Raw genomic sequence first — 18,174 nt, forward strand, 5'->3', positions numbered from 1 at the left:
GCATGATTTCTGAAAAATATGAATGTGAGTCAATTTATAGCTGATTTATGGGTTCCGAAAAACAGTGGAAAATCCAACTCAGCGAGCACACGCGAATAACAATTCAAATTTAACTTTTATTTTCGATGGCTAGTGGCGAAATACAAAATCAGTAACAGAAAAAAACAACAAAATACCATAACATTTCTTCGTAACGAATACAACGGTTTCAGGACACTGTTAACTAAAATTACAGCTAAATGCAATGTTATAATACTGAGAAATTCCGCAAACTGTTTTATTTAAATAAATATTTACACGAAATGCTGTTACATTGCTTAGCGTGAAATCATAATGGCAGCCAGTATGTCGTCGTTAGGTTATCATTAAAACATTATTTTTACAGTAAAATAACTGATAACCACACATAAATGTATAGTGAAGAGTTTGAAAAAATGTGTTACTCATACGCCATGTAACACCATGTTCCCTTCAAAGCATGTATATGCATACAGGCACCACTTTATGTTGTGTGTTTATGCTGTTTAGAACTCGATATATTGCCAAAACCAGTTATCCACAATAAAGCATATACATATACATATGTATTTTTTAACTCGCCTATCGCACTCTCATCTGACCCACATACGCAAGACATCGCGGCATCACATGCGTTATGTCCAGCACATAAATTAAGTTAAAATCAAGGTCATGTAAGTGCTAATACTTTTCGCTAAGACAATGGCAATGTCGAAAAGAAAGCAATCATAAACAGACGAGAATTACATGTGGTATGTGCATATAATTGTATGTATGAGTATGTGTCCGCAGTATGCCATTATAAGCGTGTGCGCTATATATTACCGCTTGACAACTAATTCGTACTTAAATATATATGTATGTCCTTGAAGCATATTATTTGCAATCAATTTAATTATATTATTAGTTTAGACTTGTTGGTGACATATTTAAGATTTCATTTTTATTCAAGCCAGTCCTATGATCTTTCGTCACAAATTAATAGATAATCTAGAAATATCGACAATCGTTCAAACGAAGAATTGTGTTTCTTCAAAATTTTTTTATATATTCTATGCCAATCTAACAACTTCAACTTGGAGTATTCAAAAACTGTATTTTCCCCAATTTGAGGTCTTTTATTTTTTTTTATAATAATAACCAAAAAACACCTCTATGCCTTGAAAGTGAATCTTAAAAAAAAAATAAATTAAACAGTTTAAATGCACTTTCCAAAATCAAGTGCGCATATTGTAACACGTTGCAATACCTGCAAATACCTGCCTGTCAAATTTGCTTTTAAAACTTATCAGCCTGTCATATGTGCATAAGCATATTCACATGCATACCCACATATGCTGCATAATAAACCACCTGCGTATTTATGCACTCATGTTTCATATAATTTTGCGCAACTAGCATTAACCTATTCATAAACTTCGTAGTCGTACTGCTAATTGGACTTTTGCTTCGCTTCCTGTCATTCACCGTCAGTGGCAGTGCCGGTGCCAGAGTATTAATTAAACAACGGTACAGTTATCCGATTACACGCACTTACCTTGTTGCTGCGCAGTGTCACTTTTCCGCCACAACGCGCACAGCAGACGATGTTGCAATAATGGCAAATATGTCCGATACCATCGGCGAATTTCGTTTGAAGGCATATGTGGCAAATTGCACCCAATTCGATGCCTGATTTCTTCTGCTCCTCGGAGCGTTGACGTATTTGCATTTCTAATGAGACGACCTCATCTTGTTTGCGTCTGAAAACATATTTTAAATGTACATAGTTTTATTAATTACGTTATGAAAGTAAATCGCATTCTTTGGTATAAAAATTAGTTCAATATGTGTGCGGTTGCGTAGTTTCAACTACCTAGCTTCGGTCTAATGACATACGCATGCGTACTGCGCGCAACGTTTGCGATCATTCTGAGCGAGTTGTCTGTCGATCCAATAAGTGTGACTATATACGTTGGTTATTTTTCAAAATTTTCATTGAAAAAATGCTTTCCTAAGTCCAGAAAGCAATTATTGAATACACCAGACGAGATAAAAATTATCTTCGTTTTGGGAATTCGATAACAGTTCGAGGATAACTGTAAACACCTCAAAATTGATTAGTAAATCAAAAATGTCCAAAGGCTTGACTTCAAAGTGCAATAGCTGGAAGCACACTTTTTTACATTACATAGAAAACTAACTGTTTACATAACAAAAGACCGGCAGATTGGCAACTCACTGCTGCTCTCTGCGAGCGATGTTCAATAGCATTTTGTAAATGCGCGTTGTGTTCACATTTCCTACACACCATTCGTGTCCTTGAAAATGTTGTTGCAATTAGCGAATTCAAGCCAGCTAATTAGTACGATGTTAGGCAGCGCTGCAACGCAGTAGACTGAGCACACATGCCTTGTGATTTTCGCTGCAATTGAGACCAACAACTGCATTAGCAGATCATTATCGAGAATTGAAATTGTAGTAGAAAAGCATCTTCGAAGTGAATGAATAAAGCGGTAGCGCTTATATGGAGAATATGAAAATACAAATATCTGATAGCTCGATGAATTAAGTTTTGCATTTTTCTTTGTGATACTTCAAAAATTGCGACGAATTCAAGACATACTTCTGTCTGGCAGCAAAACAGGTGTATTTAACGGATTTATGGTGTGCGCAATTGGGAGTCTTCGATTCGGCATTTCTCTGTACGATATCTTCGAGAACTGTACACTTGCCACATAATAATTCATAAGAAATCAACAACAAAGTCAGTGCTTTTAATTAGGTACATGAGATTAATGATGTGCCTCATTAACCCTCTCATGCCTAAATTAAAATGGGCGGAGCTAACATTTTTTAGGATAGATATATATTAGTCTTAACTCAAATATGAAATGATACAAATTTCAAAGTCCTATGTATCCTGGTTCATTAGTTACAGGATGTTGCTTATAGGCACAAATTGAATTATTATAAATAAACTAAACCTTTTCTCATGAAATTTATTTTTTAAATAACTCTCTTATCTTTACTTATTTAGTTATTTTAGTTCGCTTTGTTTTAAAATAAAACAATATTTTTTATGTTTTTGAACATTTTTTGTATAACCATTTTAGTATAACTTTTTTCGCAAAACCGATTTTAACAATTCTACTCTGTGGAGAACGACTACTGAATGAATACGTGCACAGCTCATAACAAAAAATGTAACTGTAAGCTTGTATAACACTTAAATAACGAAAATTAGAAGCCGGCGAGTACAATGTTGCCTATAGGCAACGTTAGGCATGAAAGGGTTAAATGTGTGGTATTGATTTGATAATAAAATTGCGCATGCTTCAGAGGATATCACAGTACAAGATAGCATGCCTACTGTTAACAGCCTATTGGAACAACTAGTATAATTTGTACGGTTCGCTACAGCAACTATTTCGTTTATAATTCGACAAACTATGCGTTGGATTCAACATTCTTATAGATTTTTATCACTGAACTTTAACAAAGTTGTACTATTTATATAATAAGGAAGTGTCAGCTAGAGTATTATATATACCTCAGAAAAATTGATATTTGTGCAAAACTTTTTTTGTAATTTTCAAAAGAAAAAAGACAATAGCTTAATACTGAGTACGCAGTTATGTTTATTAATGCTTTATTTCTGTTTGCCGCACAAAAAATCAACGACAACACCTTGCTCATAATACAGTTAGTATTAGTGCACTATGCAGATCGTGTCGCTTCAAATATGTGTATGTGCAAAATGGTTGTTTTTTTTTTGCCTGTCGCGGTGTCAACGTCTCGACTATAAAAAAAACTAACGAGGATGTAAGCAATAATTTTAAAATAAAAATGTTTATATAAAAATAACAACTAACCTTCATTTTAGTTAAAAATGTGACATGGAACCGAATTTCGTCTGAGGAACAGTTCAAGACTGAGATAGGAACAAAGATGGTTTAAAATATTATGTAAATACTGCTGTGCATTATGTAATGTGCAAATTCCGAGGAATACAAAAAACGTAAGCATACTGGACCAAAATCTGCGGTAAATGAACGTACCAATTGGCATATTCGCAAGTTGGCAACTCAGGACATGATGAGTTGTTCCAAATTAAAGCGTAATTTGGACTATAAGTGCCAAGTCAACGTGTACAACAAATTTAAATTTAAATATGAATCCAAAGTGTCTAAACCCGCGTTTATAATCTCCACAAAAGCGCAGGTATATTTTTCGAAAAATACAAATTCTAAGAAGTAGAGTTTCAAAATTTGATATTTAGTGATGAGGAAACATTAAATTTAGATGGATCATAAGTATTGGAGGGATTTACTGCACCCTCGCCATACTTACTATAAGCGCAAACATGGCGGTGGATCTCTAATGACGTGGGCTGCTCTTAGCGCCAAAGAGAAGTCTCCCATTTGGAATTGCTGGACAGTGAATTTATCACGATTGCTGTGGCATATCATGGCGATAACTGGGTTTTCCAGCAGGATAATGCGCTTTTGCACGTAAAGCCTTTTTGGAGACGCGTAATATTATCTAACTTCGGTGTCCGTCATTAAGTCTAGATCGGAATTCGATAGAGGATTTATGGGACATACTTTCCGCAACATTTTTTAGCTGAACAAAGCAGTATGACAGCTGTTCATCGTTGATGATGAATGGGCGAAGATAAACGTTCCGGTACCGTAAAGTTGGCCAATTCTATGACAAATTGGCTAAAACTTTTGAAAAACAAGAACGGGGGCCCCATTTCATATTAATAAATCGAAAACGTTTCATTCAAATTGTTTACCTATTTAAAAGTTAATACTTAACCAAAAATTTAAATTTGGCACAAAATTTAAGTTTTATTGATTTGGTTACTTTTTCTTTTAGCATAGTATATGTTTTTGTTTTTTTAAATACTACTTACTAACATCTAACAATAAAAAATAGAACATGAATAAAATATGCAAAGGTTGAATGAAAATTGGTAGGTTATAAGATCTACCGGATGCCTTATTACGTCCTTAAGAATAGTATCTCAACAAATACTATATTTTTTGTGAATAAAGATTGATCTATCTTCAAAGTATTTATCTATCAACAAAGAAACACACATTTACACATTTATAGTCACTTGTTACTAACCGCATTATCTCATTGTGCGCCTCCTCCTCCTGCTTTTGTCGCATGAGTACATTTTCGATTTGCATACGCTCATGTGGCGTTAGATGCGACAGATCTGGCATATCATCCATTTTTCTTAACTACTACGACGTTTCGAAATCAACTCTCAATATATATTGTTTGTTTGTATGTACGTTTCTTTTTTGGTTTGTATGTATGTTGCGTAGCGTAAGGACCGTATACAAAACTCGCTAGGCTATAAGCAAATTCGCAAATTGTAAGTTATTTAGAGCTTCTAATATAGCTTAAAGCTTAAAGTTCAATAAGGCTTTGAAATGTGAAAAAAAATTCATATAGAAATAATTTCGTTGATTTAGTTTACAATATCCGCTGTCCCGCTATTTCGTTTTGATTAATTTGTTTATGCTTTGTTTAGTGTTGGCTTATACTTGCACGTATAGAATTAGTTTGTAGTTTGTTGTAGCAGTAGTTCGTTTTGTTGTGGTGACCAATGACGTCATTCACTCACTGGCTTACTTGTAGTGTTGCATATATTTTTAAATTTTTTATAATCTGTTTAAATATTAAATTTTATTTTAATTTTTATTTGTATTAACTTCAATTTTATTACTGCTTTATACCGTTAGTCGTGTGTTATTTGAAGGTGAGCAAGTGCTGTTTGAAATTTTTTTATGAAGTTATTATTTTATGTTCTTTGTTTAAGATTTCTTTCTGATTATTTTAAGTGTATTTAAATGTTTTGTATTTGATTTTTCAATTATTAAATAATTAATTGGTTATTTTGTAGTTAATTTTGTTCATTAATAATACATATGTATACATATATTTGTCTTTATTATTTATTAATATTTTAAAGCTTTTGCAGTTTTCGCCTAGTTCTTACTTCTTCTACGCCGTAATACCTTCAACCGTCCTCGTAGTCTAATTATTATGAATAAAAATATATTTATATATATGATACATATATGTATTTTCTGTAGAAAACCACCGTTTGCCTTTACAAGTTGCTGCTTTTCATTTATTGTGCTTTATTTTGCCATCTAACTTCGTACGCTTCGCTGTGTCACTGGCTAGACAGCAGTGTGGCCAATTATATTTAATTTGCGTGGTGCAGTCGCTGTTACTGGGTTTTATTGTGTCTTGCGTTTGCTGGTCATCACAGCCCAAGATAAGATCATATTTAATATATTTATAGGTTTTTATATGTATATTTTTTTAAATTTTTTTTTGCGTATATTTTGTTGCTTGGGTTTGCTAATTTGCCTTGTTGAAATGATTTTGTGTTATGCTACTATTTTTGGGTATCTTTGTTGATTCTAGTTTGTTTCTGTTATACTTGTTTTCGGCTTTTGGTTTTTGGTATTTGTTGTAATTCGTTGAATTATGTCCTTTGTCAATTAATTCTTTCAAAATACCACAATAATATTTTTGTATAAGTGCTGTTGCTGTTGTTGATGTATATCACTTCACTCTCTTGATGAACATGTCAGTGTGCCACGTTGACTGCTAGTTGCTGCCCGCTATTGTTGTTGTATGCTGAATCAGTATGCGGTTGCTACAGTTGCTGTTGTTGGTTGTCCCGTAGCAAATCGCAATTTTTATTGCAAAATCTTCATAACACTCTCAGTTCATCAGCTTGGGGTATTACTATTGTTCTAAGCTGCTCGTGTTTGCGTATCTGTATTTGCGTGTGTCTCTATATGGCTGTGTATGTGCGAACTTTTGCAAATTGAATCTTGTTGCCGTTATTGTGGCTCCGTGTAACTTAACTCTTTAACAATGGGTCCCAATAACAGTTATGGTGTTTCGCCGTGTACTTTGCTGTTGTTCTTACTTTGCTTGTTTTGTAGTTGTTGTTGTTAATTTAAGAGCAGTATCTGGATTTGTTCTTGCTTAATCATCAGTGCGTAAGCTCGGTATTGTACAACTACTTGTATGTTTTGTTGTTGGAATTTGTCGTGTAAGCGTGTTCTCCTTTGGCTTTTGTGCAACTTAACTTCTTCACCTTTACGTTTAATTCATTTCGGGGTTTCATTGGCACCTTGCTTGTAGAATAGCTGACACTGTAATGATACAAGGCTTAAGTTAATTGTTTTTGTTTTAAAGATATATCAATTTAAACTATGTATATAAAACATATTGAATTTTATGTTAAATCTCAATTCTAATCTTAAGCGAAATGCAGTGTTTTGAGTAATTAATTTGAGTGATACTGTACTGAGCACAGCTTCCCTTAACAGTTGGCTCTAACTTTAATTAGGAACTGAATTCTTTAATTATACTCTCGCAACAAAGTTGCTAGAGAGTATTATAGTTTTGTTCACATAACGGTTGTTTGTAACACCCAAAACTAAACGAGTTAGATATAGGGTTATGTATACCAAAGTGATCAGGGTGAAGAGTGGAGTTCAAATCCGAATGTCTGTCTGTCTGTCCGTCCGTCTGTGCAAGCTGTAACTTGAGTAAAAATTAAGATATCTTGATGAAACTTGGCACACTTATTTCTTGGCCCCATAGGAAGGTTGCTTTCGAAAATGAGGACCACTGCCACGCCCACAAAATGGAGAAAACTGAAAACACATAAAGTGCCATAACTAAAGCTATGGAAATAAAATTTGGTATGAAGGATCGCACTATGAAGGGGCATATTTGGATGTAATTTTTTTGGGGAAGTGGGTGTGGCCCCGCCCCAAATAGGTTTTTTGTACATATCCCGGAAACCAATAAAGCTATATAAACCTGTAGTCGTTTTTTTAGCCACTTCTTAATATAGTCCAAAAATGAAAGAAATCGGATAATAACCACGCCCACCTCCCATACAAAGGTTAGGTTGAAAATTACTAAAAGTGGGTTAACTCACTAACGAAAAACGTCAGAAACACTAAATTTCACACAAGAAATGGCAGATGGAAGCAGCACTCAGATTTTTTAACAAAATGGAAAATAGGCGTGGCGTCGCCCACTTATGGGTCAAAAACCATATCTCAGGAACTACTCGACCGATTTTAATGAAACTTGGTTTGTAATAGTTTCCTTACATCCCAATGATATGTTGTGAAAATAGGCCAACTCGCTTCACAATCACGTCTACTTCCTATATATCAGAACTTTGAAGACGATCTGAATCGTTTACATAACAATATATAAAGTAAGCACTAGTGAAGATATCGGTGCAGAATTTTGCACAAATACTATGTTTATAGTGTGGCAGCCCCATTTTAAAAATCGCCGAAATCGGTAAAAGCATTACCGATAAAAAAGCATTGTAAGAGAATTGCAAGAAGTTGTCCCCAAAACTTGTGAAAAAGTTTTGAAAATCAATGCATCGTCGATTATACGAAGTTTTTAAGTTTTTAAACAAAAAGAATATTCCACTAAGTATACATTTAATTTATGCTATGGATTATAGGTATCGTTAGGGGTGTACAAATACGCATTTTGCATGTGTTTATGCTATATTTTTATTTTTTGTGGAAATATTATTTACTTTTACATAAAAATCAATACATTTGGAATTCTGCAGTCAAATTTTCATCCAAATTTAGTTTTTGTTTTCATGAGTGGTTTGAAATTTTTTGTTTTCGCTCAAAATGTAGGGTGTACGAATACGGATTCTGCATACTGTATATAAAAGTGGGGAATATAAACATATGATTACTTACTTATATATAAGGATTTTAAAATTTCAAAATTGTTTAGTTTTTTAAGCACATCCCTAATGCACGTTTTTATGAGTATAACTCGCATGTTACTTTTAACGGTTACAAAAATGTCCCATGTTTGCCGCTTGGCTGCAGTTGCCACTAGCGTTGCAATGTTGCACAACATAATTTAGTCCTGCATTCAATTGTGGTGCATTGGCGTAGTGAACTGAGGTCGATATCCTTTTGATATGCAATCCAATTTGGTTATATAATATGCAAATTTATGTGATAGACATAAAGTAAGTGAGAAACTCCGGATTTCCGTATTAACGGATGGATCTCAGGAAGTATGTCACTCACACAAATAATATTGCTGCATATTTCCGGCGGTATATACATATTTTTACTTTATCTACGTAAACTAGTACGTTATAGGCATTGGTGATTATATGAGCGGAATACAAACACCAAAAGGACGACCAATAAGTGAATACTTCTTTTTGAAGATATTATACTTTGAAATTGTAGTGTTTTTGTGTTTTTTGATTTTGTTTTAAAATTTAGTAAACAATTTTAAGATGTTTTCTATGGAACTTGATTAGCAAAATGCGGCAGCAATGATATTACTAGCAAAACTATAGAACTATGCTATTAATTGCTGTTATAATGCTGCAAAATGAATTCCAAATGAAATGAATGAAAACTTTAGAAAGGATAGTTGTTAATTTTTTTTTTCAAAGTACTTCAATGCCTATATGTCGGTATATAATATAATGTAATGTACTTGACCCCAATACACAACATGTGACCTAATAAATAAAACAAAAATATAAAGAAATGCTTAGAGTCCCCCTGTTGCTTGCTTTAAATAAAGTAGATAAGTATTTACAACCGTATGCCTGAAGGAGCATTTGATCAAGTGCATATTTACATAAATAAATATACAATACTTATATACATACATACAAATGAGTAAAAGTATGCAATGCCTTTGTACATACAAACAAGTTTATGCACTCACATACATAAGTAGCATTGCAATTGCGCCAATTACTAAGCACACTTGCAACATATGTACATAATATAATATTGTAAGTATATATTGTACATATAATGTGTGCGTATGCATTTATTTATTTGCAATAATATTGCGCTAATAATAGAAACAATTTAAATTAGTAGCTTTTCAATTTACGTTCTTTGATTGTGCTGCCATAAATAGTTATGTTATGTGCTGTATTACTTTTTCTTTCATTACATTTATCTTCATATTTTCCATTTTTTATTTGTTGCTAGCGCACTCATACGTGCATAGAAAGAGGCATGTGTTTCTAAGAAGGCTGATAGCTGAACAATGTGTTGTGAGAGTAAATACAACACGCTCAGCTATTTCTCAAGGCGTTTTGAATTTGAACACGGGAATATTTCCCGTTATTTCGCTATGTTTTTTTGTTTTCTATTTGTTTGTTCACTTCACTAGTATGTTGAAATTAAATTGTGGTGAAAAGCGCACGTTACGAGAACAATGAAAGAAAGAGAGTAAAGAGATAACAGGAGGAGTAGAGAGAAAAGTACTATCACAACCTAACCATTACCCCCATCAACACTGTAATCACCGTTTCAGAGTTTATGCTATATTATCTACATATATACATATCTATGTGCTTGTATTTGTATGAAACCCTCCTTGTTGTGTTTATTATTATTGTAGAAAAACGTGTTAGGTTAGAAGAGTTCATATGAATATGAAAGTCGCCTTTGGTTGACTTCACAGGGCAAATGCACTACTGGTTCGTCTGCAATGGAATAAAATCATAGGTTTACTTTTGCAGACTTGTAAATATTAGCGGAGGAGTACATACATATGTGTGTAAGTACTTAAGTATGTTTGTGGTAAAATTCAAATAAAGTGGCGTATATTTTTTCCATTTATAAAATATGTATTTACTTTCAAATGCATTCTAATGAATTTATAAAAAATTCCATAAACAAAAAATCTTTCTTTTCAAAACATATTAACTTCTTTATTATCTTTTTCATTCTAAACTAAAAAATACTTTTGCAAAACCATCAACAACAATCGCGACCTAATATGGTACATTTCAGTTTCGCGTGGAAAAAGGTCAAAGTGCAACAGCAATAGCCTTCACCTCAAGTCCCGGGCTACGTGCAAATAAGCCAACCCACATTCAAATACCGACATACATTTGCACATGCATTTACAAAACTACAAACTGCTGAATTAATAGCGTTTTGGAAATGTCAATGACAATACCAGCAAGTTTACAGAGGTAATGGTGGAGTGGTGCGTGATGTATCGCAACGGCCCACTGATAGCGGCAAATGTGGCGATAATTGTTGGCCGTCAAAGGTTTATATATTGTAGCGTAGAAAATGTCGCTGAATATAGCGCTTGGCATTTTTGAGCTCATGCATAGATAATGCTAAATAAAGTGAAGCTTCATATGAAATTATTCAGCTTTGGCATCTGCCCTCACTTTCCAAGAAAATGAAAGGCATGTAAACCATCTATGTGCCACAATGTTGGTTTGTATTTTGGATAAGATTCAAATTTTTATAAATATTAATATTGGAAATTTATGAGATTTGCATTTTGATGTACAGAGTAGAAACGTGACAGGGGACCAAACCATATTTTGATGATGTCTTTTCTAACAAAATGCAGAATTGTTATAGTACATCCAATCCCAAAAGTGTTGAAGTTCAAACATCATAAGAAACACTACTTTTATGTCCATTAAAATATCTTGAAAACATGAGCCAAAGTAAAGCAAATTAGTCATTGCGGTGTACAACAGTGCGTATGAGTAACGTTAATGTCATTTGTTTAACGTTGCATAAATAGAAATTATACTATATTTTCATTGCAGTATATTTAGTTAACTTTAAATAGTTTATGTTGTCTGAAGCCCAGCATATGGACATATACAGTAGTTTTCCAAAATATCGAACATATTAATTGTCAGGCCTGTTCGCTAAATCGAATTTTTCGTTAATTCGAGTACTCACATAGAGGTATGTTTTTCAATAAAAATTAGATAAATATCCGTAAATTGCAGTTTAATGAATTGTTTTATTAATTATTTGTTAAAAAATGAAAATCCATTACAAAACAATCCAAATCAGCTAAATTCTTCCAAAATGGACTGGTTCGATGTTATTTGATTTTTTCCTCTTTCTTCATATGTCTTCTTCATGTTGTTCGTTAAACTGAGTACTTACAAATTCTCGATGTTCGTTATTTAGGGTACTCAATGTAACAAATTTGCTTGTTCGTTATAAGCGGTTTTCGATAAAACGAATATTCGTTATTTCGGAAAACTACTGTATATGTATATATACTATACTTTCAAATAAGCCAACCATACATATGTTTATTTAAATATTTTGCTACCAATTGTGCGCTAAGTATTTCAAATAATAAAATCAAATGAAATCATGAAAACATAAAAACATAAAAACATAAAATAAATATAAATATACCAATATAAGAATATAAGAATTTGTCTACAAAGTCCCACGATATGACGACAGCGGTCATTGACTGCAACAACTATGCAACAACATAACAAATTTATTAGATACAAAACCGATACGGTTATTTTCAAGCGCAAGTTCAAAGTACTCTTTGAGAAAATGCATACAAATAAAATGACAAAGCATCAGGCGTCGTTTTACTGCTTTGGCTCGCGTCATTTCCATGTAACATAACATACACAGATACAAGTAGCTACTTGTAAGCGCAGTCGTTATCATCGAATGCAAGCCTCCATTGTTCCCCGTTGTGACAGTGACGACATTAACGCTAGGGCGCACGTGCTGACTTCTTTGGTGGCATGAGATCTGTTGATACACCATCTTGTAGCCAAAATGTATAATGACAATAGACAAATGAGATTGTCTATGAATCAATTGGTTGTATGCTTATGCGACGTCCAGCCGTTTGAACCCCAGAGGAGTTCAGTACAATTTTTAAAGTGCTGAATTTCTTTCATTAGCTAGAACTTCAAATGATTTGTAGTTAAGCAGAAGTTATCAGCTGACTTCCTTTGACTCATGATAAACAGTAAAACACTGGTGACGTTCCCAATTTCCGATGCCAAATGAGCATGATAAAACCTATTTGAAAGCACCCAACACTCATTGGCTTATATACTTGTATATACTTGTATATACTAGTTCAACTATGTACCTATTTAATTTTTGTATATGCATAAGCTTATCTGCTGGAGTTGCTGTTGATAGCCTCCATGACGGAAAGTGACGAAGACATCCTATTGTTTGTTACGTTATCCACATATTTCCACTAAAATAAGCATAGTTATAAACAACAAAACAAAAAATTAACCTGTTATATATTATATACTGACCAAATTATGAAAACAGCTGTTTGATGAATTCGTGATTATAATAAACAAAAATAACTCATTTGATTAAACAGCTTGGCAGCCGCTACTGTAAAATACTGGAAGCATCAGGAGAGAATTTCCGAGAACCTAGTGGTTTAAGGAATACTTCGGAATTCATGTATAATTATTTATTCATATCTTTGCTAAATACTTTACGCAGCGCGTATTCTTGCAATTGCGACTTTGGTTTCTTCTGATACATCAGAATACAGAAATACATCCGCAAGGTTTGGCACCGCAATTAGCAAAATCTTTGTAAAACAAAGCCTCTGCGCAACCACAGCTGCACTGTACTCCTTCATACGATTAGCGATGAATTGGTTGGCTACCAGATTTTCTTAGGAATTAAGCATTTCTAGCTTAATGCCTATATGGGCGTTGCAGTTGAGTTTTAAGGAGCTTATTAACGGATTAACCAAACTTTTCAGGAAAAGTTTTTATACTCTCGCTACTTGTTGCACGCATTGTCATAGTTTTTTCTCCTAACGGCCATTGTCACGCTCACAAAATGCTATTAGCCGAAGAGTTATAAAGTGCTATAACTATACTATTGACTTGAAAAAAATATACCGCCCACTTATGAGACAACCATATCTCGGGAACTATTTGACTTCGATTCACAACCACGCCTTCTACCTATATAACACAATTTTGAATTTCATCTGATTTGTTCACCTAACGTTATATAAATCAAAAACCTATGAAGATTGCACTATTACTACATTAGATATGTGAGAGTGTATAGTCTTGGAAATAGTATGGCTCGTGATGAAAATTAGAATATATGGATCAAATTAAGTGTTGTATTAATAAAACTTGATAATTGTGCTTCCCATTTTATAAATCAATATAAATCTGGTCAGAAGAACCTTGCGAAAACATGCTTAAGTACTGACAATTGAACAGCGTACGCCACCCGCCTAGTTAGAAAAACCCAAGAAGACAGCAGCACTTCGACTTGTTCCCAATGCGATGATATTAAGACGTGAGTGCTTTTTATTAAGTAGCCCAGTGTACTAGTCTCGAGCGCACGGTCAGTGAGCTTACGACTAGTGTCGCTGTTCCGTTGTCGGGGTATATACTCAGCTCTCTAAATAATACTAATATCCTAAGCTAAGTATGAGCTTGCATTTACAGTTGCCTTTGATAACATTTATCAAATAGAGAGATAATTGTATAAATATTTTAGCATCAAATTAACACCTGAACTTGACAAGCTTCTAGGAAAAGTTCATTGTAGTGCATTTTCTCGCCAATGTGTTGCATGTAGTTATTATTATTATACTCTCGCAACAAAGTAGCTAGTAACAAAGTTGCTAAGAGAGTGTTATAGTTTTGTTCACATAACGGTTGTTTGTAACACCCAAAATTAAACGAGTTAGATGTAGGGGTACATATATATACCAAAGTGATCAGGGTGAAGAGTGGAGTTTAAATTCGGATGCCTGTCTGTCCGTCCGTCTGTGCAAGCTGTAATTTGAGTAAAAAATAAGATATATTGATGGAACTTGGCACACTTGTTTCTTGGCACGATAGGAAGTTTGCTTTCGAAGATGGGCAAAATCGGACCACTGCCACGCCTCCAAAATGGCGAAAACCGGAAACACATAAAGCGCCATAAATAAAGCTATGAGAGTAGAATTTGGTACAAAGGATCGCACTATGAAGGGGCATATTTGGATGTAATTTTTTTTATTTTTTTTTTAATTTTCACATCATGTTTGTCAAAAAAAAAAAATCACGTCACAATGTTTTTATCGAAATTCAATATAATCGATTAAGCCGATGTGACACTTTATACTTTACTTTGGAAAAATTGTTCAAAGTGACTTCTCTATTAAGAAAATGTCAGCAAATTAAATCATTATTTAAACTCAATTTACCAACAAAGCAGTATGATTAACTAGTTGTTCAATTAGTATTTAATTACCAATAAATTGATCAAAAATTTTGTAAAATCAACCAGCATTTCATCAAATTGAAATGTAATCCAAAGGATGGTATAATATCAGATAGAGAAAATTTTTAATAAAACTGCTTCAAATAAATAAAACTTGATTTATTCGATTTTCTCATAAATATGATCCCTGTAAAAAATCTACCATATTTAACAAAAGTAGTTCGATACTTTGCTTACATTTTTATGTATTTTATTCAAAACAAAATTAAAAAAAAAATATCTACACAATTCGTTTAAATGTTAACACTTAACTGCTAACTGTTTGAGCTGAATAGAACAATTGAAACATCAAATAAATTGAGTAAATTTACGTCTTAAATGTCTCAGTTAAAGATATACTATAAAATAAATATTTTTCCGAATCTAAAATCTAAGCTGCATATTTGTTACATGTGGTTAGTGAAAGTTAGAGATCGGAAATATAACTATTAGAAAGTAATATAAGTGCGTCCAATTTAGTAAGTTTTTTTTTAATTTCTTACTCGAGTTACTAAGTATGTTAAGGTCGCATGACTTGATGAGAGTCAATGTTGGTGTTTCGTGTTTGACTATTTTGGAAATATTTTAAGACAATTTCGTTAAGATTGGTCAACATTTTTTTAAGCCAGAAGTTTTTCGAAGAAATGAGTAGTTCTACATAAACTAATAAATATAATTGCATATCTGAATGTATTTATATTGCACATTAAAACATTTGGTTTTCTTAAATACCTTCAATTACATGTACTTACATATATTAGGTCCATTAAGACGGCGTTGTGTATTCATTCGTTGTTAGTTAAGACTTTAAATTGTAAAATTAGCAAATATATCTAATATGTACATATATATTTATTTATCTATGTGTGTAGCGGGAGCGGTAGGTATGTACATTTAGTAAATATTATGCCAATAAGTCTGTTTAAACATTAATTATATTGAAATTTTTCATCTATTTGTGCAATATTTGTATGCAGTATGTATGTATCTATATACATACATTTATTTAAAATCTTTCTATGTCGATTAATTTCATACACCAACACTATATATAAAAATAATAAGAATTTTACTCACACACAACTACATATGTATCTGTTTATAAATATTTGTTAAATGTTAGCATATCTTTTAGCTCGTCTACTTTTATGCACAGATATATTTTTATTATTTTAAACGGTCGATGACTTTACATAATTTCTGCATACATACATATTTATAAATGAGTATTTTTTTATATTAATATACAGTTATGTGAAAATTAATAAAGACAAAGTGTAAAAAAAAAATAATCAAATTCTTATAAATCATGAAGTTTGCCAGTTAACATTAAAATTATAAAAATTCGAAATTAGAAATACTTTGTACAACAAAGTCAGTCATTTGAAAAATATAGGAAAGCGTTAGCTCCGCGATTCGAAAACTCGATAACATTATTAAAGCATTTTATTTAGAATAAATCATAAAGAAAATTAGGAAATTTACTTCAAATTTTGTGGGTTCCCCTATTTATATATTGAAATACGCGACAGGAAGCAGTTTGTGTAAATAAATATAGTTCGATGTATTATGAAAAATCTATTTATGTCTTCAAAACAAATCAAATATGATGAAAGGATGTGCAACAAGTCAGAATTTTGCTGAAAAAATGTGCTTTGACCTAAATAGAAAAGGCGTAAAATTCTTTTGTTGGACAAAAAAAAGTAAACTTATTTAATTTAATTAATAATGCAATTAGACTGAACCAATCACAGCTACCTAAGTACATAAGACCGTTAAATTCGGTGGCGTGATCCCCGAATATAATTCCAATTGAAAAAAGCAGGGACCGTAAATAATGATTATCGTTCCGATTTTTAAGTAAAAAAATCAATCACTTAGAATCGTCACACAAACAAAAGGATAACGTCATTGTAATCCTTTTTGGACGATCTATCCATTTCCACAATGATTTTTTAAATACAGATTTGTATGATTTTCTTCACAGTTAATGATTAATTTTGAGTAATTTGTAAACAATCATAAATAATCATCATTTTTGAGCAAAAAAATAAAATTCATATATAATCATTATTTTTGAGCAAAAAAAATAATAATCATTATATTTGATTTTTATATTTTTTGCTCGAAATAAAACTCACTTTTGGATTACATGTTTGTTATTAAGTTTTTTGGTACTATTTTTTCATGTCCTTTTAGAATGACATGAAAATATTGGAATGGCATCAAAATATCATGGACCAAATTTCATTGAAATTGGTCCAGTAGTTCCTGAGATATGGTTTTTGACTCATTTAGGCTTTGGCAAAATCATATCTTAAATTTGATCCTTCAGCTATGTTCTAAAAGGACATGAAAAAATAGTACCAAAAAACTTAATAACAAACATGTAATCCAAAAGTGAGTTTTATTTCGAGCAAAAAATATAAAAATCAAATATAATGATTATTTATGATTTTTATTTTTTGCTGTTTTTTTGCTCAAAAATGATGATTATATATGATTTTTTACAAATTACTCAAAATTAATCATTAACTGTGAAGAAAATCATAAAAATCAATATATAATCATTATTTTGTGATTTTTATAATAAAACTTATAATGATTACGGTCCCTGGAAAAAAGTTCAAATAACAATGGTAAGCTTTGGCTATTTATTAAGAATTTTTGAAACTCACAAACCTGTTGCGTTTGACAAAACATTTTTGTATCTAGGTCCAAGCGATATCATTCAGTTTAAAACAGGCTTGTACTTTCAAAAAAAATTATAATAATTAGAAATTTGTATTAACACAATTGAGTGAACATTTTATAAAACAAGATGTGTTTTTATTTTTTTTCACATAACTGTCTATACATATAAGAGTTAGTATAGTTTTATTATGTTTATTTATTTAATTTTTGCATCATATGCTTTGATACATAAAAATATTTCGGATATACTATTTTTTATTTATACATAAAAGTTTATTCCTTTTACCTTCACTTCTAAACTTTGGTACTCCTTGCGATTTATTTTTTTGGT

At 32.1% G+C, this 18,174-nt stretch overlaps 1 protein-coding gene across 5 annotated transcripts in view; it reads right to left on the bottom strand.

Annotated features, from left to right (window-relative positions):
- LOC105212329 (uncharacterized) overlaps positions 1-16,175 on the bottom strand; it is a 96,531-nt gene extending 80,356 nt beyond the window's left edge. For 3 of the 5 annotated variants that reach the window (XR_008470972.1, XR_008470969.1, XM_011184229.3), the window contains exons 1-3: positions 15,902-16,172; positions 5,137-7,199; positions 1,556-1,760 (exon numbers count right to left, since the gene is read on the bottom strand). Coding sequence is in view for 3 of the 5 variants with exons in the window: in XM_011184229.3 (XP_011182531.3) it covers positions 1,556-1,760; positions 5,137-5,246 (315 nt within the window). In the remaining 2 variants the exon portion in view is untranslated. Of the gene's footprint in view, positions 1-1,555; positions 1,761-5,136; positions 7,200-15,901 lie in introns of all 5 variants that reach the window. The other 2 variants (XM_054229416.1, XM_054229425.1) reach the window with 2 other exon arrangements.
- Positions 16,176-18,174: the final 1,999 nt, after the last annotated feature.

Source organism: Zeugodacus cucurbitae, chromosome 2, assembly GCF_028554725.1.
Source record: "Zeugodacus cucurbitae isolate PBARC_wt_2022May chromosome 2, idZeuCucr1.2, whole genome shotgun sequence".
NCBI lineage: Eukaryota > Metazoa > Arthropoda > Insecta > Diptera > Tephritidae > Zeugodacus > Zeugodacus cucurbitae.